The 21239-nt window shown below is 41.3% G+C and overlaps 1 protein-coding gene across 3 annotated transcripts in view; it reads left to right on the top strand.

Moving 5' to 3' along the window:
• The window catches only part of LOC110291092 (sodium/hydrogen exchanger 9B1), a 54893-nt gene extending 34914 nt beyond the window's left edge, over window positions 1-19979 (top strand). For 2 of the 3 annotated variants that reach the window (XM_021158039.3, XM_021158040.2), the window contains exons 8-13: window positions 6616-6791; window positions 12438-12544; window positions 14253-14402; window positions 16103-16211; window positions 16987-17123; window positions 19687-19979. In XM_021158039.3, coding sequence (XP_021013698.1) covers window positions 6616-6791; window positions 12438-12544; window positions 14253-14402; window positions 16103-16211; window positions 16987-17123; window positions 19687-19899 — 892 coding nt within the window. In that variant the 3' untranslated portion in view covers window positions 19900-19979. Of the gene's footprint in view, window positions 1-6615; window positions 6792-12437; window positions 12545-14252; window positions 14403-16102; window positions 16212-16986; window positions 17124-19686 lie in introns of those variants that run through there. The other variant, XM_029475316.2, reaches the window with a different exon arrangement.
• Window positions 19980-21239: the final 1260 nt, after the last annotated feature.

Below are 21239 nucleotides of genomic sequence, written 5' to 3'. Positions count from 1 at the left end.
TCTCTATTATCCATTCCCTTGTGTTAAAATCCTTCAAGTTGGAAGTATTGTCCATAGCTCGTAGCTTATTTTCATTTTCAGTTCATTAACTCTTGTATCCACTTACACATTCCAGCCAAAATTTTAAAACGATCACTCATTGCATACTTATTGCTAAATGTAGTGAATTTCACACTTTAACTGTGAAATACCCTAATACATATATGCATACATGCATACATACATGCATACATATGCACATACACATAAGTCTGTGCTGGAAATCAAACCCACTGCCTCAAATATATGAGGCAAGGATTTTGTCACTCAGCTACACTCCTAGCATGTTTTTATCATGTATAAATTAAAGCACAGCCACGTGTAAGGCACAGCCACTTGACGTGCCTTCTGGTTATCCCTTCAGCTGAAAGTTACCAGGGTGCCATGGCCTCTGCACTGACACTGCCGACTCACTCATAACATTTCTTAGAGACCATGAGTGACTCTCTGTGTGGAATTTAGCTTCTGTTTCTCTAATTAATAAGCACCTGCACTAAGCCCTGCTGTAGGTACTGGAACTGCCCATACAGCTGCTTTGGTAAAATGACAGTCAAATCTTTCGCCAGTTTTAAAAATGTTGTCCATTGATTTCTTACTGAATTTCAAATGATTTCTTTTTTATTTTATGTGTATGAGTGTTCTGCCTGCATGTATATCCGTGCACTACATGCATGCTACATCCACAGAAGTGAGAAGAGGGTGTCAAGATCCCCTGGAAATGGAGTTGCATATGATTGTGAGCTGCCTTGTACATTCTGGAGTTTCAACCCAGACCCTTGGGAAGGGCAGCCAGTGCTGTTCACCACTGAGCATCTCTCCAGGTCTCTATGTTTATGTCTAGACCAGTCTTTCATCTAGGATATACAATCCGAATTTTTCCTTCTAATATGTGACTTGCTTTAATTCCTTCCATAACTAGCTAAATAGTGACTAAAAGAACAGAAATTTGTTCTTCAAAGTTCTGAAGATTGGAAGGCTAAAATGAAGATATTGGCAGGTTTGATTTCTCTTTCAGCCTCTCTGTCTGGCTTTCAGATTGCCACCATCTTTCTGTGCCTTTCCATGCCCTGTCCTCTCATTGTAGACATCCTTGTGGTCTCTTCCTGTTCTGATGAAATACTGGGCCTCTTTGATCCAGGTCCACCTAACTTATGAATGCCTTTAACTGTTACTGGTTCTTCAAAGGCTTTCTCTCTGAATCTAGTCTCATTGCTGGTCAGCTTGGCATGTGGTTTTGTGAGATCAGGGACACAGTTCAGTCCATAATAGTCCCTAACTTGCCAAACCTTCCTTCCTGTTTTCTCTAACAGTCATCCTTTTCTCTCTTCCAGCCTTTAAGTATAGGAATGATATAGGGCCAGTATGAGACCTTCTCATTCTCCTGTAACTTCTATGGTTTCAAATTCTGTCTATAAGCTATTAACTTTCAGACACAGCATTCAAGGCTCATTGCCTTGAACACAGGAAGCACCTGGCAGCTTCTCTAAGTGACAGTGCCACATCAGAAGAAGAGGACCCCGTCTCTCCAGTCAGAGGTTGTACCCATCTCAGACACGAGAAATTACCATGGGAAATGGTTAGCGTTTCGCTTTATATCCCGAACTTACTGCAGCAAGGAATGAACATTTTTGAAGAATTTGCTGATTCTTCTGTGAGCTTCTCACATGTTAGCCCCTCTTTATCTTTGTCATGATGGTTTCAGTCTCACATTATTTCAGTTTTACAGATGGAGAAACAGTTATGGGATAGTTAGATGAATCGCTTCAAGTTATACAGCCTGTAGTGAGTATATTGTAGTCTGAACACACGGCTTCCATGCTCAGCGCTGTACGTGTGTGAATAACACTTATCATAAGTTGACATTTCAAGTCAGATTAAGGAAGTTTTAGTCAAAAAGCATATTAAGGAAATTAGAATATTATTTGAGGAGAAACTACATTTTGATATTTTTCTTCCAGTATATGTCAAATGAAGACTGAAAATGTTTAAGTTAAAAGGTTGAAAGTAGAAAACATTCAGATTTCTTTCTTTGTTTTCCATACAGTGTTTCTCTGTGTAGCCTGGCCGTCTTGAAATACAGACCATGCCGGCCTTAAACTCAGAGATTACACCCTCTGCCTCCCTAGTGTTGGTAAAAAAGACATGGTGCCACCACCACCTGGCTCAGATTTCTTTTTTTTTTTTTTTTAAGTTTACAAGACAAAACATTTGTTTGTTTTAAATAAGCAAGTAAAGTGAGCAGTGGTGATATACAACATGCTACCTAGAAACACACGTGGGTCACGACATGGTTAAATGTGACCTCAGTATGTATGGCCTGACAGTTGTGTGTTGGCGGGGAAAAGATGCAGCGCTCACTCAGGAGTGCTCAAGAATACCACGTATCACCTGTCCCTGCGCACCACAGCAAAGCATGCATCCTTTCCTCCTGCCTGGCTCTGTCTTGTCTCTGTCGGCATGTGGCTTCCTAATCTGCCCATTAATTTTTAACAGTGTCTCAAAGAGGAAATTTAAAATTTGATTTCAGTTTTCTGTTTCTTTTATGGTTGGTTCTATTTGTAGAATATCACAGGTTTCCTAATACAAGCTTTTAGGCTTAGGCAGGTGCATTGGCCACCGTCAGGCAATTTTCCTCGTGCTCTGTGAGGTAGGAGCCGAGGTGCACCTGCGTTGCTTTTCTGCAAGGGTTTATAGTTGTTCCCACACCAGTTACTGCACCGTAACAGCTTTGCCAGAAAATCATTATTTATACTTATATATAATAACTATTTAGTATTTTACGGGATTGGATTATTCTGAGTCCTTTCCATTTTCACACTCATTTTAGATTAGTTTGTCAATTATTATTTAAAAATAGCTTCTTGGACTTTTAATGTGATTGAGTTGACTCTATAGATAATTTGAAATTGGTTACCTTACACAGTGTAGAATCTACGATGGTGACCTAACCTATCTATTGAATTGAGTCCTACTTAATTTTTCAATCAATGTTTTATAGTTTGCAGGTGTTTAGTGTAAATTTGATACTGGGTTTTAAGGTTGATTCCTAAGCATTTTTGTTTTTCCATACTCTTATAAAACTGGGTTATTTATTTATTTATTTATTTATTGTTTTTCTTTTTGTATTTTCAACTCAGGCTCTCTCTGTGTAAGAGCCCTAGCTATCTTGGAATGCTCACTGTAGACCAAGCTGGCTTCAAACTCACAGAGATCTGCCTGCCTTTGCCTTCCTACAGCTGGGAGTAAAGGTGCGTGCCACCAGGCCCAGCAAAGCTTTTTTTTTTTTTAACTTTCAATTATCCATTGTTGTTCTATAGAAAATGTAGTATGCATACACATACATATTTGTGCATTTAATGTGGATTTTTATTTGTTTTAAAGATGTATTTATTTTTATTTTATGAATGCTTACCTAATGAATGTCTGTGCACTGTGTGCGTTTCTGGTACCCACAGAGTTTGTTTGCATAGACTTTTATAGAACTGAATGGAAAATTCTGCCTGCTAATTATTCCTGCTTTAAATGACCCTTCAGCTATATCTATTTGGATTTTACATTTTGTAAATGAATTGCTGATATCTGAGAACTGTACTTAGAGTGTTGGTGGCCGAGTCTGTGTATTTTTACTATTTAGGGGACATCTGTGGTAAAAGTCGGGATCTGGTTGCTCCCTGCACAGTATCTACCTTTCCTCTGATACAGACTTTCATATTTCATGATTTATGCAGGCTATGCTTTTTGTCAGCTTGACACAAATAGGGTTATATAGAAGGGAGCATCAGTTGAGAAAATTCCTCCATTATATAGCTCGTAGGCAAGTTTATGGGGTCTTTTCTTGACTAATGAATGCTTGATATAGAAAGGACCAACCCAACTGGGGGCAGTGACCTCCCTGGACAGGTGGTCCTGCATAGCATCAAGAATCAGATGCACCAAGCCATGAGGAGCAAGCCAGCAAGCAGTGAACGTTGTCTTTTCATCAGCTCTTGCCTCCAGGTTCCAGCCTTGAGTTCCTGCCCTGACTTCTCTCCATGATGGACTATGAGCCAAAAGATTAAATAAAACCCTTTCCTCCCCCAAGTTGCTTTTGGTCATGGTATTTACCCAAACAGTACAAACCAAATTAGGACAGAAATGTGTCCCAGTATCATGGAGTATTACTATGACAAACCTGACTCTAGTGTTTGGGAGAGGATGTGGATGGGGTTTGGAACATTGGGCTAGAAAAGCCATTGGTGCTCAGAGTTTGATGAACTGTTGAAGGATCTTGGAAGATGGGGATGCTGAAAGGGATACAGATGGTGGAGACCTGGCTTGTAAAGTTTCAAAGGGAAGCAAAGACTCTACCTAGGCCATTGGTGTAATATTTTCTATTAAGATGATCAGCTAGAGCTGAAGAATCAATGGCGACGAAGAGAGACCAGAACCACTGAAGTGAAAGCATTGCTTTATGCTGATTACTGGGTTAAAGGGCACACTCACTGGGGCTGAGAAATCAGTGGTGACTAAGAAGAGATCTGCTTCACTGTGGGAAATCTCAGCATATTTCCCAAGTGTCAGCACACAGAAGCTGTGGTCCAGAGACGGTCAAGGCTGCATCTCATACAGACAGTTTAACTTGGTAATATGTAAGAGTTCCCCAGGCGACCATGGTTTTGCATGAAGGGCCTGTGGAGAGCTTGGCACTGTGAAAGGCCAAGAGAGGCCACTGGTGAAGGTTCAGCTTGCAGTGGAAAACCCAGAATTGGAGGGCTCATGGTGAGAGACTAAAGCCAGAAGCTGGAAAGAGCCCAGATGACCCTCAACAGAGGAATGGATACAGAAATTATGGTACATTTACACAATGGAGTACTACTCAGCTACTAAAAAGAATGAATTTATGAAATTCCTAGCCAAATGGATGGACCTGGAGGGCATCATCTTGAGTGAGGTAACACAATCACAAAGGAACTCACACAATATGTATTCACTGATAAGTGGATATTAGCCCAAAACTTAGGATACCCAAGATATAAGATACAATTTGCTAAACGCATGAAACTCAAGAAGAATGAAGACCAAAATGTGGACACTGTGCCCCTTCTTAGAATTGGGAACAAAACACCCATGGAAGGAGTTACAGAGACAAAGTTTGGAGCTGTGATGAAAGGATGGACCATCTAGAGACTGCCGTATCCAGGGATCCATCACATAATCAGCTTCTAAACTCGGACACCATTGCATACACTAGCAAGATTTTGCTGAAAGGACCCAAATATAGCTGTCTCTTGTGAGACTATGCCGGCCCTAGCAAACACAGGAGTGGATGCTCACAGTCAGCTATTGGATGTATCACAGGGCTCCCAATGGAGAAGCTAGAGAAAGTACCCAAGGAGCTAAAGGGATCTGCAACCCTATTGTTGGAACAACATGATGAACTAACCAGAACCCCGGAGCTCTTGTCTCTAGCTACATATGTATCGAAAGATGGCCTAGTCGGCCTTCAATGGAAAGAGAGGCCCATTGGACTTGCAAACTTTATATGCCCCAATATAGGGGAATGCCAGGGCCAAAAGAATGGGAATGGGTGGGTAGGGAAGTGGGGGGGCGCTATGGGGGACTTTTGGGATAGCATTGGAAATGTAGTTGAGGAAAATATGTAATAAAAAATATTAAAAATTTAAAAAAAAAGAAAATTGAAAGAGAAATGAAAAGTTTCCATTAAAAGAAGTGTGTGTGTGTGTGTGTGTGTGTGTATGCCAAAGACATTTCTCCACAGAAAAATATACAAATGGCCAACAAACATCTGAAATGTTTGTCATCTCTCAGTATTAGAAAACAAAATTTAAAAAATGTATCTCTGTGCATACATTAGGCTTACATGTATGTATAATATTGGCAAGGGTGTGGAGAAACTATGTGTTTTGCTGGTGAAATTAGGAAATGGTAGAGTCACTATGTAAGTATTTTAGAGCATACACTGTGGTGCAGTTACAGTGCCTTTATATGGGTAACGTATCTTTTGCAGCAATGCTAGACACATTGGGCTTGTGTTTTCCTTCTGAAATCCTCCTGTGTCGATTACACTTGAAATACTGGTTTCTTATCCCTTGAGGAGTGTCCTGTTGCCTACTAGCTGTGTTATGAATTTTCTAATTGTAGTAACATCTTCATTTTAAATGATGTAAGGCTAGATAGAGGAGAGGCCTACAATTTGTGCTCAGTCCAATTTCTTAAGACACGTCTTTGTGGGGCTGGTGAGATGGCTCAGTGGTTAAGAGCACCGATTGCTCTTCCAAAGGTCCTGAGTTCAAATCCCAGCAACCACATGGTGGCTCACAACCATCCGTAACAAAAATCTGATGCCTTCTTCTGGAGTATCTGAAGACAGCTACAGTGTACACACATATAATAAATAAATAAATAAATCTTAAAAAAAAAGACACATCTTTGTGAAGTTTTACCCAGCACTAAATAACATGCACAGTGCCCTATCACCATGAAGTGGCTTCCACTCAAATGCATAATGATGTCCTGTGAAATGAACAACAAAAGTTGCCTAGACAGACAGATGGGTTCTCAAAGTCTGTCTTTCAGTTTTGTCCTAGGCGCTGTCTCTCCTGCTGTTGTCGTCCCCAACATGCTAATGTTGCAGGAGAATGGGTATGGTGTTGAGAAAGGCATCCCGACCTTGCTGGTGGCAGCTAGCAGCATGGACGACATTGTGGCCATCACTGGATTCAACACATTCTTGAGCATAGTCTTTTCCTCGGGTAAATAAGAAAATTACCTTTTTCTGTAGTCCTTATGCTGGGTTTATGCCATTCCCTCTGTGTTTATTAACCAAGACTTTAATATCTCCTCATTCTTCATAGAAAACTCACCTTGACCAGGTAAGATGCTTCAGTAGATCTTTTAAAAATTAAAAAATACAACAAATTCTCCAAAATAATATGTAACCAAATGACTTCATTTTTGTGCAGAACTTTTCTAACTAGTTTATTTTCATCTTTGACATTGATCTAGTTTTGGTGCTTTGGAATCTTGTCAGTTTTCACTATTAAATTATAAGCAGCAGTAGTAATAGTGTTACTAATACATTGACTAAGTGTTTTTCAGATGTCTGTTGTTTAGCATCCTAATAACATGCTCCTTGGTGTTAAGACAATTCAGACCTTCAAAGCTGGGCCAACAGTGTGCCCTTTTGGTAGTGTTAAGGCGAAAATCTTAATGCACCAGTTCAGATTCACAAGCTAGTGTGCGGTCTTGACCAGCTGGGCAGATCCTGTGAAAGTAGAAACTGGGCTCACAGAGAGCCCAGACTGCAGTGAAGTGTTAAGAGCCACCATCATATCACTAGAGGCCACACTGTCATGGGTGCTGTAGTGCCCAGGCTTCACCACTGCTGAGAACCCACTGGGGTGACCTAGACACAATAAGTGTTAGGTCCACACAGCCAAGGAGAGTACACCGGAATTCCAGTTGATCAGAGGCCCTGAAAGACAATATGCTAGAAGCATTCTCAGGGGGAAACAGATGGAAACCCAACTGGCACCTAGAATTCAGCTTGGTCTAGTACAGGGAGCTGAAGTGAGATACAAAGGAGGTTGCATCTTCTCCTCGGACTCTGCATGGATGAAATTGCAGATGCCTTTTGTGTAAACTGAGTGCTCTGTTTTTCAGAGTTGGAGTGGCAGACACAATTTTCTTTTTTGGAAAGAAGTTTATCATGAAGTCAGTCTGTCATAGCCAGAAGTCCCTCAGCCCCAGCCTCTACTCCCAACAGCACCATTGCTTGTGGTCACTGCCTGCTGCTCATTTGGGAATCTCGGAAGCTCCTTTCTGACATTCCCAGCAGGTCTAAGACTTGAAAAGGCAGTAACTGTGCCCATGGTGCCTCTGGCAGTCATGGTGTTGGAAGATAATTCTAGACAAGACCTGGAGGAGGAGTGACCCCTTGGCCCTCCTGGAGCTTGGGGAACTGGCAACACTCGTGGCATCAAGTGCAGAAAGCACCAGGCTCTCCAGCCAAATAGCTGCTGTGCTGTCTGTGAGGTGACTGGCAGTGAGAAGCTGACAAAGTCCCTAGTGACCAAGGTGAGAATGCCAGAAGGTGCCATTCTAACACAGGACATGCTCATTAGGAAGATAGGTAGGCACAGAGGCTGCCCTCCTGAAGACATATTTATGAAGTTTTGAAAATCTGTTGACGGAGATGACAACCATGGAATTGGGTGGAAAACACATAGCAAGAAAATCAGGTCTCAAAAGTGCTATTTGGAATTCTTAGGTTTAAAAATATTTTCAAAGGTGAACGTGTCCACAGGCATTAATGCGCAGATTATCTACAGTATTTAAAATTCAGTTGTCTGTGTGGTAGAAGCATTAAGATGGTTTTAGTCTGAAAAGTGGTGTGGAAAGAGCTGGATGTGATAGTATGCCTGCATCCTTAGCATTTTAGGAGAAGGGGAGGGGATCACATGATCCAGGGGTTCAAGGCCAGCTAGACTCTGTCTCCTTCTTTTTAAATCAGAAAATTAAGATAAGAATAACATCTGTAATTGCCATCCCCATAAGGTAAGAATATCTTTCTCAGCCTTATTATATAAACCTTCTCTCTCTCACCTCTCTTCTCTTTCTCTCTGTTTCCCACTCTTCTGTGTGTCTCCATGTCTAAGTGTGTACTTATGTGCATGTGTAGCCTTGTGGAGGCCAGAGGTTGGCATTAGGTGTTTTCTTCAGTCATTCTCCATTTTACTTGTTGAGACAGGATCCTTCCCTGTGCTAGGCTGACTGGCCAGTGAGTTCTAGAGATCCTCCTGTGTCCACCTTCTCAGGCCTGGGACTAGAGATGCCCAGCTTTTTACACGCAGAGGATCCACATCCGTTTCTCAGGCCTGCCATCTAGTATTTTACTAATAGGGCCTCTGCCATTGTTCTTATAAAAACAAAACTCTGAACATTGACCATACTACTGGCAGAAAAGCCTTGAGGCATATAGATAAAATTATTTACTAGCGAGCACAGCAAGATAATTCTCAAAAAGAGTTGTGCTCTTGCGAGTGTGTCCTTTTATGTAACAGTTAAGAGTAGTTTTTTGGCCTTGCCTCCTGGGCCATATGTGTGCAATTGTATTCTAATAGAGTTCAGGAGGGCAACTCACTATCTTGAAGTCATAAATGAAAAAGGCCACTTGTCCTTAAAACTGACCATTGGGAATGAGGGGCCAGTAACAGGCTCTAATTGTTTATGGTATTACAATCCACTGGGACAGCATCTAAGCAGTTAGAGTCCCACCATTAGGGATTGGGGAGTTGTGCTTTTTATTTTGGGCCCCTTTATTTTTTACTTTATTACTTCTTTTATTGTTACTGTGGTGGATGGGGTAGGGGTAGGGGATATGGGATGCATGCACAGGCCAGGTGTAGAGGTCAGAGGACAACTTTCAGGACTTGGGTTTCTCCTTTTTTATTTTAGGTTTTGTTGGTTTTTTTTATGTGTATGTTTGCTGCCCGTATGTGGATACCCACAGAGCTCAAAGACAACTCTTAGGTGTGGCACTGCAGTCACAGGCAGATGTGTGCTACCCACTGTGAATGCTAAGAACAACTTTCAGCCTCCGTCCTAGCTCTGGAGTCATCCCTCCATCCCCTGCCCTCTCCTTTCACCCCTGGGTCCTGGGCATTGGATCAGATGCCAGGCTTGCGTGGCAAGGGCTTCTATACCTGCTGAGCCAGCCCATCAGTCCTAATTTTTTAAAGTTTATTTTTATTGATTTATTTTATTTTTATGTTTATGTGTGTTTTGCCTAAATGTGTGTTTGTGCACCCGATGTGTTCAGTGCCCACAGAAGCCAGAAGAGGGTGTTAGGTCATTTGAACTGGAGTTACAGGTGGTTATTAGCCACCATGGGGGGCCTTGAACTGAATCCAGATCCTCTGCAAGAGGCCAGTGCTCTTAACTGCTGAGCCATCTTTCCAGCCCTGTTAACAGCTCCAGTTTTTGCCTTTCATTGCTACACATAATCTAAATGACTTTGCTGCTAACTTTATTATCACAAACATACTTTTCATATAAAAAATAGTTTGTCTTGAGACAGGATAGCTGTTGTTAAAGTGGCTGGCAGGGACTGTACTGCCTTACTTGTCAAGGCTATCAAACAACCAGGACTAGTTACACATAAAAATCTGGGACTATTTTTTGTCATTTTGAACGATTGTATAGTGTTAGTGGACTGCTTCAGAATTACTAACCTGTACAAAATTGTAACTGAGTACAATATTTACTATTAAAATAATAATAGGATGACTATCTTATGTAAAAGTAGCTGTACCTGGACTAAGTGTTTTCTTTCCTTTCTGCTTTAATTTTGTTTGTTTTGAGACAGCCTCACTCCCTAGCCCAGGCTGGCCTGGAACTCACTATGTAGCCCAGGTTAGCCTTCCACTTGCTGCAATTCTCCTGTCTCAGGCTCCCCAGTACTAGATTAACAGTGTGAGCCACCACTGTTGTTTTAATGGAGAAAGGAAAGTATCCTCTGCACATTGTGCTGGGAGACTTCATGTCCTTCCACGAAAGAGTAAAATGAAGGAGAGGCTTTATGACATTGAACTTGGCAATGGTTTCTTGGATGTAACACTAACAATTACCAGCTGCAAAAGCAAATATTGGTATAATATGGATATTAAACTTAAAAACGCACACACCACACCTACCAGAGTGCAAGTATGGCCCTTGGAATTGGAGAATGTCGTCACATGAGGGGTTCATAGTGTGAAGATTATGTGGACAAACTAATGCAAGAACAAGAAAATGCCTCCGACTAAAATGAAAGAGGAAGCCCTTGCTGTCGTCTGAAAGTTTACATGTCTCCAGAATTCACAGTGTGACGTCTGAGCTTTGGCCTATAGGGAATGATGAGAGTGAGCAGTCCTCACGGATGCTGTTATGGCGCTTTCCAAAGGCATCACTGGAGCTCTTCCTCCACAGGAGACTGCAGAAAAGAGGACCCGGGAGGAAAAGACTTAGACCAGATTCCAAAGCTGGTGATGTTTGCCTTCTTGCTCTCCAGAATTGAGAAAAGTAAATCTAGATTGTTTGCGGATGACTACTGCTTAAAGGCTGGAATTAGACGTGAAAGAAGAGACACAGATCACTAAGACGCATCTGAAAACTGTTCAGCATATGAAATAGTGAGAGCAGTACAAATCAAGAGCAGGGCTGGCAGCTCTCCTCCGAGCAGTCCCTACCCACCCGCACTCGGGTTTCACTTTCTGCAAGTCTTCTTCAAGAAGTCTACACCCAAGTTCTTGGGTGTCACTTACCCCTCTTTGCCTTAACCCTTGTGCTTAAAAGTCTGTATTAGAATACCTTTTCTTAAACTCCAGCTGTGCTTCATAAAAAGAACAAAGTGTCAGACGGCGCATGCATTAAAAGCACTAGAATGTTGTTCTTCTCCATTCTTCAACATTCAGTGTAAATTTTAGGATTTTCTTTTCCATCTCTAATAAAGTATCCTTGAATTTTTTTTATAGGGATCACATAGCCCCAAGAGGTTTCTTCAGCTAGTATGGGCTTATCATAACTATATTCAATCTTTTAATCATGCAAGAATGTATTTTCCACTTATGTGTATCCATAACTTCCATCAGCCATGTTTGTAAATACCAGTACAACCTTTCACCTCCTTAATTACATTTATTCTTTATTCTTTTTTATATTACTCAAAGGAAGTTCCTTCCTTTTCTTTTCACTATATGGAACTGGTATGTCACCGTTGACTTGGGAGCACACGACTTTCCCGGTTTCGTTTCTTAGTTCTGATAGGTTAATGTTGGGAGGATGAATGTTAGAGCTCTCTTTGTGTCTCGTTGTGTACAAGTGTGCGCACAGATGTGGGTGGACTCTGGGTATACATTATTTATTCATATGAAAACATACTGAAAACCTAATTGGCTTGTCTATGTCTAGGATTAACCGTGGGATACAGTTGTTTTATGGTTTTGCTGGTAAGTTGTCCCATCTACGTGTACATGGTTGGTTTATTTTGCATAGAGCATATCAAAACTGTCAGCATGACCAACCCCGGACCAGAGTCCCTGTCACTGGTTCCGTACTTGTCTCCTTTATATGGCCTGATAGGTCCATGATAGGTCAAGAAGGAACACATGATTTCTTTGTTTTCTGACCCATTTATACAATGGACATTTCTAGGTGTGTGTTTATATTAAACTATTAAGAGTACACATTTAACTTCAGATAGATCTGAATATATTTTCACACATGCCACAACCAGTTTTGTACTTTGTTCTATGAAATGTTATTCTTCCTCATGAACCACATAGGTCGTATTCTGTAATGTATAGTGTACATGAAAATATTTCTTAGTAAAAAGTTTCTCTTGTTTTGTGCCTTTACAGGTAGTGTGATTAGCAATATCCTATCGTCCTTGCGGGACGTTCTTATTGGTGTGCTGGTAGGAATTGTTATGGGAGTTTTTGTTCAGTATTTTCCAAGTGGAGATCAGGTAAATAATAATAACTTATATGGTTTGTAGAACATTAGTGCATTAGTCAGCCTCCCATTACTATAATGAACTCCCGGGGTGCTTAATCTGTAACACGCAAGGTTCTGGCAGTTGTAGTCTGCTATGAACCTGCCCCATCACCCTGGCAAGTGTACCTTTGCAACACACTGGAGCACAACCAAAGAAGGGAGGGACTAGAACCCAACAACTTGCTTTAGGCGTATGCTTCCCTGGCTTCCAGAACTCCCACCATGCCCTGTGCCACCACCCCAATCAAACGTGTAACATGAGGGCTTTGGGGGGCACAGACCACATCCGAGCTACAGCATGGGTGTAGTACAGAGCTTCCTGAGATGACTTTAGAAAGGCCCGTGAAATGTGAGATTCCATACTTCAGTCTCCTCCAGAGCTGCCCTGGTGCCTACTGTCTGCCTAAAACAGAGCCTAAAAGTGGTTGATTCCAAGCATTCTCAGTTAATGTCACTGTGTCCTCATCTGGCAAATTAAACTACTGAGAACAGTGAAAAATGATTGCCGTTTTCCTTCCGACCCTCATTTCCCTTCCACCAACCCTCATTTCCCTTCCACCCATCCTCATTTCCCTTCCACCTGTCCACATTTCCCTTCCACCCATCCTCATTTCCCTTCCACCCATCCTCATTTCCCTTCCACCCGTCCACATTTCCCTTCCACCCATCCACATTTCCCTTCCACCCATCCTAATTTACCTTCCACCGACCCTCATTTCCCTTCCACCCATCCACATTTCCCTTCCACCCATCCTCATTTCCCTTCCACCCATCCTCATTTCCCTTCCACCCATCCACATTTCCCTTCCACCCATCCACATTTCCCTTCCACCCATCCACATTTCCCTTCCACCCGTTCACATTTCCCTTCCACCCATCCTCATTTCCCTTCCACCCATCCACATTTCCCTTCCACCCATCCACATTTCCATTCTACCCATCCACATTTCCCTTCCACCCATCCACATTTCCCTTCCACCCATCCTCATTTCCCTTCCACCCATCCACACTTCCCTTCCACCCATCCACATTTCCATTCTACCCATCCACATTTCCCTTCCACCCATCCACATTTCCCTTCCACCGACCCTCATTTCCCTTCCATCCATCCACATTTCCACTAAGACAGCCATTGATGCTTGACAATTTTCTGAGTCTTTTTTCCCAATTTTTTTTCTCAAACATCTTTGAAATAGAGATAAGTTCCCATTTATCCTTCCATGTTTTCTGATTTAAATTTGCCTCCATTCCCTTTGACAGGGGTTTTAGGCCAGTAATTTTGAGACAGAGCCACTGTACAGCTGAGGCTGGTTTTGAACTCAACAGTTGTCATTTTCCTGCCTCAGCTTGTAATTTGATAATTTGCATCAAAGTTACCCAATCTTTTGTACTACTCATTTTTAACAAGGCATTTTTGGAGGAACTCGTTTCCTCCCTTTGCAGGTAGAGTCTGGCAGGCCTTTTGCTGTTGGTGTCAGAGCTGTGTAAAGGGTAAAAGGCTCACACATGATGAATTATTATGTGGTTCTGCGTCTGCCCGAAGTTTTGATGGAAAATCAATTCAACAATTTGATCATTTGATATAACCTTTACAAATATTGTAGCAAAGGGTTAAAAAAAAAAGATATGCCACATCTTATATGTTTGATGTAAAACAACTTCTAAATGTGTATTTCTAGGAGAGACTTACGCAGAGGCGAGCCTTCCTAGTTCTGAGTATGTGTATTTCTGCTGTCTTAGGCTGCCAGCACATTGGCTTACATGGATCTGGAGGACTGGTCACACTAGTATTGTCGTTCATGGCAGCAAAAAGATGGGCTGAAGAGAAGGTGAGGGTTTTTTTTTTTAAAGACAAAATAGCTGAAATTTGAAATATATAATGGGTATTCAGGAAGTCACCTCCATCTGGTTGGAAGGTGTTCCGATTCCTCCAGGAAGTAAGGAGCAGGGATGGAGGAGTTAGGTTTGCGGACAGCCACTCTGAACTACAGTTAAATGCAGTCAGAAGTTGTGTTCCCACGCCAAGGTTTTCCCCAAGTGTTTTGTGATTTGATCATGTGGCTCTTATGAATTATCTTAGTCTTTGAATTTTTAGTTCTACAATTCATCCATGAGAACATGTTTCTAAATTTTACCATATCTCTACCTCAGACTACCTTGGTTTGTTTGGTTTTTGTTTTCTTATTCTATTCTATTAGTTAGTATTTGAGTTAAGTCGGCTAACGGGGATCTTCACTCAGCTCACTATTTATGTTTGCCTTCCCTTTCATTAGATGAACTTGTTTAATTTATGCTTCATCATTAGTATGACCTCCACCACCATCATCACATTCATTTATGGGAAGGGGCATGGAAGTCAGAGGACAACCTACAGAAGTCACTTGTTTCTTTCCTGGCACTCAAAGCCAGGTTGCCAAGCTTTGTGGCAGGAGCTATACCCACTGAGACAGTTTACCCACCCAACTGATGGCATAAAAACCATGGTACAAAAGAGGGAACATATGTATAAAGATCAAAACATAGATGAATGCAAAAGTCCCTACCCCCTAAATATTCAGCTTATTCCCATAAATAGATCATTTTAAGCAATACTATGTGTGTATATACACACATATATACATATATTTCATTTTTAAAATAAAAATATTACAGCCATGAACAGATTTCTTCATCTATCTTTTTTATATATACAAGTATTGTGTAGGAATGGACTCCTAGAAATGGAATTTCTGGGTTAAAAATAGATACTGCAAATTATCACTTGGGAAGATTTTCAGTATTTATACTCCAGTCAACAGAATGGGAGAGTTATTAAAATCAACTTTGAAATGGTCAACATGGGTCTTGGGAAGCAGGGCTATGAAAGTGTCAGAGTATTTTCTTCCTGCCTGCTCACGACCTATCTAACTTCAGTGTCATGGGCTGGCTCCAGAATTGTCATTAGGACGGTTTCCTGCCCTTGAAAGCCCAGACAGTTGCCTGAGCTGTGCCTGTTCTCATCCTACATGCCATGTCTCCACCCATAGGACTCGCTTTGAGTATTACTAGGTCTCCAAAGACTTTCTTTTTCTGGAACACAATGATGAGATGAGACTGCATACTGTATAGCTATGTGCGCATCCTTAACCAAACACATGATTCAATTTTCAAAAGTTAAGTTTTAACCTTTTCCTAAAAAATGAAGTATCATCAGTTTATTATTTTTTAAAAAGATTTATTTATTTTATATATGTGAGTAGTACACTGTCACTGTTTTCAGACACACCAGAAGAGGGCATTAGATCTCATTTCAGATGGTTGTGAGCCACTATGTGGTTGCTGGGAATTAAATTCAAGACCTCTGGAGCAGTCAGTGCCCTTAACCACGGCGCCACCTCACCTGACCCAGTTTACTAAGTTTTAAAAATGGCTTTAAGTTTCTGAAATGCAGCTAAGTTTATGCCTACAATAATAATAAAACCATAAAAACTCTGAAGTGCAGTAATCTTTACGTGCTATAATAACTAAAGCACATTTCTCTTTCCCCTAGGTTGGAATCCAAAAAATTGTTGCAAACACATGGAATGTTTTTCAGCCACTTCTTTTTGGCTTAGTTGGAACAGAAGTATCTGTTGAATCTCTTGAGTCAAAAACCATCGGTAAGACTGCATAGAGCAGAGGTTGAAAATACAAGATTTTTACAGTGATGACTGCTTTATTTTTGTTTATACCGTGTATTTGAGGAGCTTTAAAGACCCTCAGAGATGACAGTGAGCACATTTCCTCTTTCTTTTCCCCCACCTTGTACATTTCTTTGTTTCAGTCAAAGGCAACCCTGTCTCCCACATGATCCCTAGAAAGAGTCTACAGGAAACACCAGACACTGTCAGGTGCTTCTGATTGCATTTCTGTAAACGCATTCCATTGAGTGAACAGAATGGCATGTCTCAGTCCTTCTTCTCATGGTTGCCCTACCACGACCTCATCTAAGACTTTAGACAGAGCCTCCACAGAGGCTAGGGAGATGGCATGGCCGGTAAATTACTAGTCATGCCATCCTTATGACTCTGCTTGATCCATCCCCAGCACCCACGTCAGAAGCAGTCTCAGCCACCCTGGGAGGAGAGACAGGATCCCTGAGGCTTCCCAGTATAGGAAAGTAGTAAGTCTCACAGAGAAGCCATCGAGAGAGACAGGACAAACCTCAGGCTGAGCAAGTGCACACGCACACCCCAGCACACCCCTGCACCTCTACACACACACCCTATACCCCTCATCTTTGTTTTATACTCGTTATAATTACTGTTTTTAATTAAAAATAGATATAATGAAACAACAGCCTCAAAATATTTTCAGAAATTTTAGAATTCAGAGAAATTCCTCTCTCATTGCAAAAATAGCTTTGTTTTTTACATTTGTTTATATGTGTTATAGGCATGTGCCTTGCTACCTTGGGTTTGGCACTATGTGTTCGAATTCTATCCACTTTTGTACTGATGTCTTTTGCTAACTTCCGTTTTAAGGAGAAAGTATTTATTGCTTTATCATGGATCCCTAAAGCTACAGTCCAGGTAGGAACATACTAAGTTATTATAATAATTTTAGTTTTGACAAGTTTTAAAAGTTCTAAATGAAAAATATTTCTCGAATCACAAATTATCCTCTAATTTACCTAACTTTTGTCATGTTTGGTTCTTTACATTTTCAAACCCCGAGCTGGAGAGAATGCTCAAGGGGAAAGAGTGTTATTACGCAAGTCTAGAAGCTGAATGTGGGTCCCCAGCATGAAAAAGGCTTGGCTTCAGAGCCTGTGATCTCAGCACTGGGTGTGGAGAAGGAAGGGCAGGGGCAGAGGTGATACGAGGATTAATGTGGCTTGGCAGCCTCCAGCACATCGGTAAAACTTGTTTCCCAGGAATAAGGCAGAGAGTGACAGAGGAGAATGGCTGATGTCATCTGGCCTCCCCATGTGCGCAAACATTTATACATATGTACACACACGCTCATGTACCACACATACATGTATACACATGCACACATGTACACACATGCACACTTAATACAAAATTTTAAAAGGTTTATTTTTAAAGCAATTACTCTGAAATTGAGAAGAAAATAACAATCTCTAAATTTTATGAAAATGCTTTCTTTTTCTATTTCCCTAAAGTATAAAATAAATCAAGGGTGTTGGGGCATATACTTTTATTCCTCCCCTGGAAGGCAGAGGCAGGCAGATCACTGTAAGCTCCAGGACAGCCTGGTCTATGTGGCGAGTTCTAGGACTGCCAGGGCTGCTGCATATATAGACCCTATCTTAAAACAAACAAAAAGTTTAAAATAAGTATATATCACAATATATGACTTTTTATTTTACTGGCTGCTACAGAGATAAGTGTTATGACTGGAGACACATTGATTTTTGTAAGTACATCTTTGCACATCCTGACACTCCCTCCAGCACACAAGCACATACAGATATTTGTTTTTATGTTACATAACTGTCACTGCACAGGAAGGACAGAGAGTATTGTGGGGGGTCATTTTATTTGTTTCCTTTGTCATTTCCCCTACTGCTTGTCATCATACCTGATAGAAAGAAAGTTGTCTTAGTTAGGGTTTCTGCTGATGACCAAGAGCAGCTCGAGGAGGAAAGGGTTATTTCATCTTAGACTTCGATGTCACAGACCTCATCATGGGAAGTCAGCACAGGAAGTTGGGGCAGGGCCCAAAGCAAAGGTCATGGAGAATCAGTGTTGCTTACTGGCTTGCTTTCCATAAATCATTCAAGACCACGGATGGATCCAAGGGTAGCACCTCCCACAGTGGGCTGGGCCCTCCCACATCAATCATTAATCAAGAAAATGCTGTGCAGACATAGGCGATCTGCTAGCGACATTTTTCTCAATTGAGGTTCTTCTTCCCAAACCCTCTAACTTGTGTCAAGTTGAGAAACAAACCCCCTAGCCAGGACAGAGGTTACTGTGGCCTGCATGCCTACACAAACAAATGGCTGAATTAATGAAGACTGTAGTCTTGTCATCCAATCCTGCAATGATTTCCTGATATTAAGCGGTATTGTTACTTATTGTTCAACTGTTAACACAGCAGCATAAGACCTTGCTTTCCTGGGATTTTTTTTTTTCTCCTCCATTTTGCTGTTACAAAATAGAAGGTTGTACATTTCTGTGAAACCCAAAATGATTAGGAATAGAACTGAAGGCATTAAGGCCAGACTTGGTGTTGAATGCTCTGTTGCATGCTCGGTCATTAGCTGGTCATTAGCCCTCCCTTATCTCTCAGCTCATTGATTTGCTCATTTTATATAAGGGCCTAGGACCATATTTACTAAAAGGTTGTATGGTGGGAGTGGGTGAAAGAATTCCTGTAAAACTCTCAGCATAATTTCTGGCATATAGTGCTGATCCACGAGCAATATTATAGTTACTTTATCTTACCTTTAAGTCATACACAGTAATAACCTGTTTTATTCTAGGAAACAATAGGTCTATAAAAAGAATGCCTGTCTGTCTGTCTGTTACACCTACTTTCAGTGATACATGGTGGTTTTGCACATTATTCGTCATTTCCTAAAGCAGGCAGAGTGAGAAGCAAGCAGTTGTGCAGAAGAGCCTCTCCCCCCACACACACACACCCGCCCCCGCCCAGCTTGCAGCTTGTTCACTCTGCCTTCTCCTTGTCCCCTCTTCCTGGCATCTGGCCTACATTGTACTTTGTGCAAATTTTAAGAACTGGAGAAACCAATGTATCAATTTTTTTTTTTCAAACTCAAGATCTTGCACATGGTTGGCAAGTGCTCTATCACTAAACTATACCACCAACCAACATTTTTACACAAGTAGAGGCATGTGTCCCACATATGAGTTAGAACAAATGATTTCAATTTAACACTTCTGCCTGCTTCTCCCCCATTCTGATTTGTTCAGGTCGCTTTCTTCCAGATAGATTTGCTAGGAAGGATATACAATTAGTGACTAGATGATACAAATTACCCTGGTTTCTTTCTTTCCAGGACTTTATCACTCAGTTTCATTGTGTGCATCTATAACAGCCATTTACTTTTATCAAGTGTTGACTCTGAGCAACATTTTCCCCCTGTATCATCCCCAACTGCAGGCTGTCTTAGGACCTCTGGCTCTAGAAACAGCAAGGGTCATGGCACCCCACTTGGAAGGATACGCAAAGGCTGTGATGACAGTGGCCTTCCTAGCCATCCTGATTACAGCTCCAAATGGAGCCCTCCTCATCGGCATACTGGGACCCAAAATCCTTGAACAGAGTGAGGTGACATTCCCTTTAAAAGTTGAGCTCTCGAACTTCCATCATTAAAAAGCTTGCTGTCATCACCTGCAATGTCTCATGATTTATCTCACCTGACCAAAAAAAAAAAAAAAGTTACAATACAGAAGTTTAAAGATTGTTTGTAAAAACCAGGATTCACTAAACCCAATTTCTCTACTGGGCTTTCCTCTAGTTTTTGGTTCAAAGTAAATTTTAATAAAAACAATCAACTGCAGTGCTCCTTCAGTTTAATATCTGCATAGTTCAAGAATCAAGTCAGTCAGCAAATACCCTAGAAAAATGCAAGGTGGTCTTTGTGAATTCTATATTGTAATACAAAGTAAGCATAATAAAACTAAATGAACCTAAAGAGAAAGAAAAAATTCCCTTGAATTCCCATCACTTTAGTTAAAGAATTAGTCAGAGGCTGGGCATGTTGGCACATGCCTTTATTCCCAGCACTATAGAGACAGAGGCAAGCTCTGTTTGTCGAGTTCAAGACCAACTTGGTCTACACAAGCCAGTCAGGGCTGCATAGAAAGATACAAACAAATAAATTAGGGGAAAAAAAAGAAAACTTGCTCACTTTCTTCTCTTGTCCACCTTAGCTCCATGGATGAAAAACACTAGACAGTTTTATATTTTAAAACTTGCCAGATAACACAATTGCTGGGTGTAGAACCTATTGCCCTCAACTTATCTGCTATCCTATATCAGCAATCTGCCAGTGGCGGAGGCCACCACCTGCTCTGGTTGCCCTAAGGCCTTACGTGGTTGTTGTGTCCTCTCTCCAAAACCTGGTCCAAAGCCCCTCCTTTCCTGCATCCCTTCTCCTCCTTTAGGGACTTGGAAATCCCATCTTTTTCCTTTTGCCCAGCAATCTGCTTCTGCCTCCTTTATTGACACAATCAATAACCAATTAGGGAATCAATACCTCCCTCTACATCATACACATAAAAATAAATAAAATGTTCAAAAAATTTTGTGAAGCCAGGATGATGATAGATTTCTATCCCAGCAGTCAGGAGGCTAAGGCAGGATCACACATAAAGAAAGGGCCAGCCTGGGCTACACAGTTCAAGGACAGATTGGGCTACATAATACATCTCTGCCTTAAAATAACATCAACAATAGGAGATCCCTTTTTTAAATGTCGGCAGCCAGGACTTTAAGCTTGCCTTTTAGAAGTGCTTTTGGGAGGTGGGAGACAAAGGACAGTTGGTAAGATGCTTGTCTAGTGGAGTCCAGTGTTCAACCCCAGTGGGAAATCGTCAAACATGCTTCTAACCCCAACACTCAGGAAGTAGAGGCAGGAGGGTTCACAGTTCAGGCTCTGCTACGTCAGGAATTCAAGACCAGCCAGAGCTAAGATTCTATCACAAAATAGA

This window comes from Mus caroli, unplaced genomic scaffold, assembly GCF_978045245.1.
Source record: "Mus caroli unplaced genomic scaffold, Mus_caroli_1 scaffold_3, whole genome shotgun sequence".
In the NCBI taxonomy this organism is placed as follows: domain Eukaryota; kingdom Metazoa; phylum Chordata; class Mammalia; order Rodentia; family Muridae; genus Mus; species Mus caroli.
Note: the sequence above shows the minus strand (reverse complement) of the source record. Positions and strands in the feature narration are given on the sequence as shown.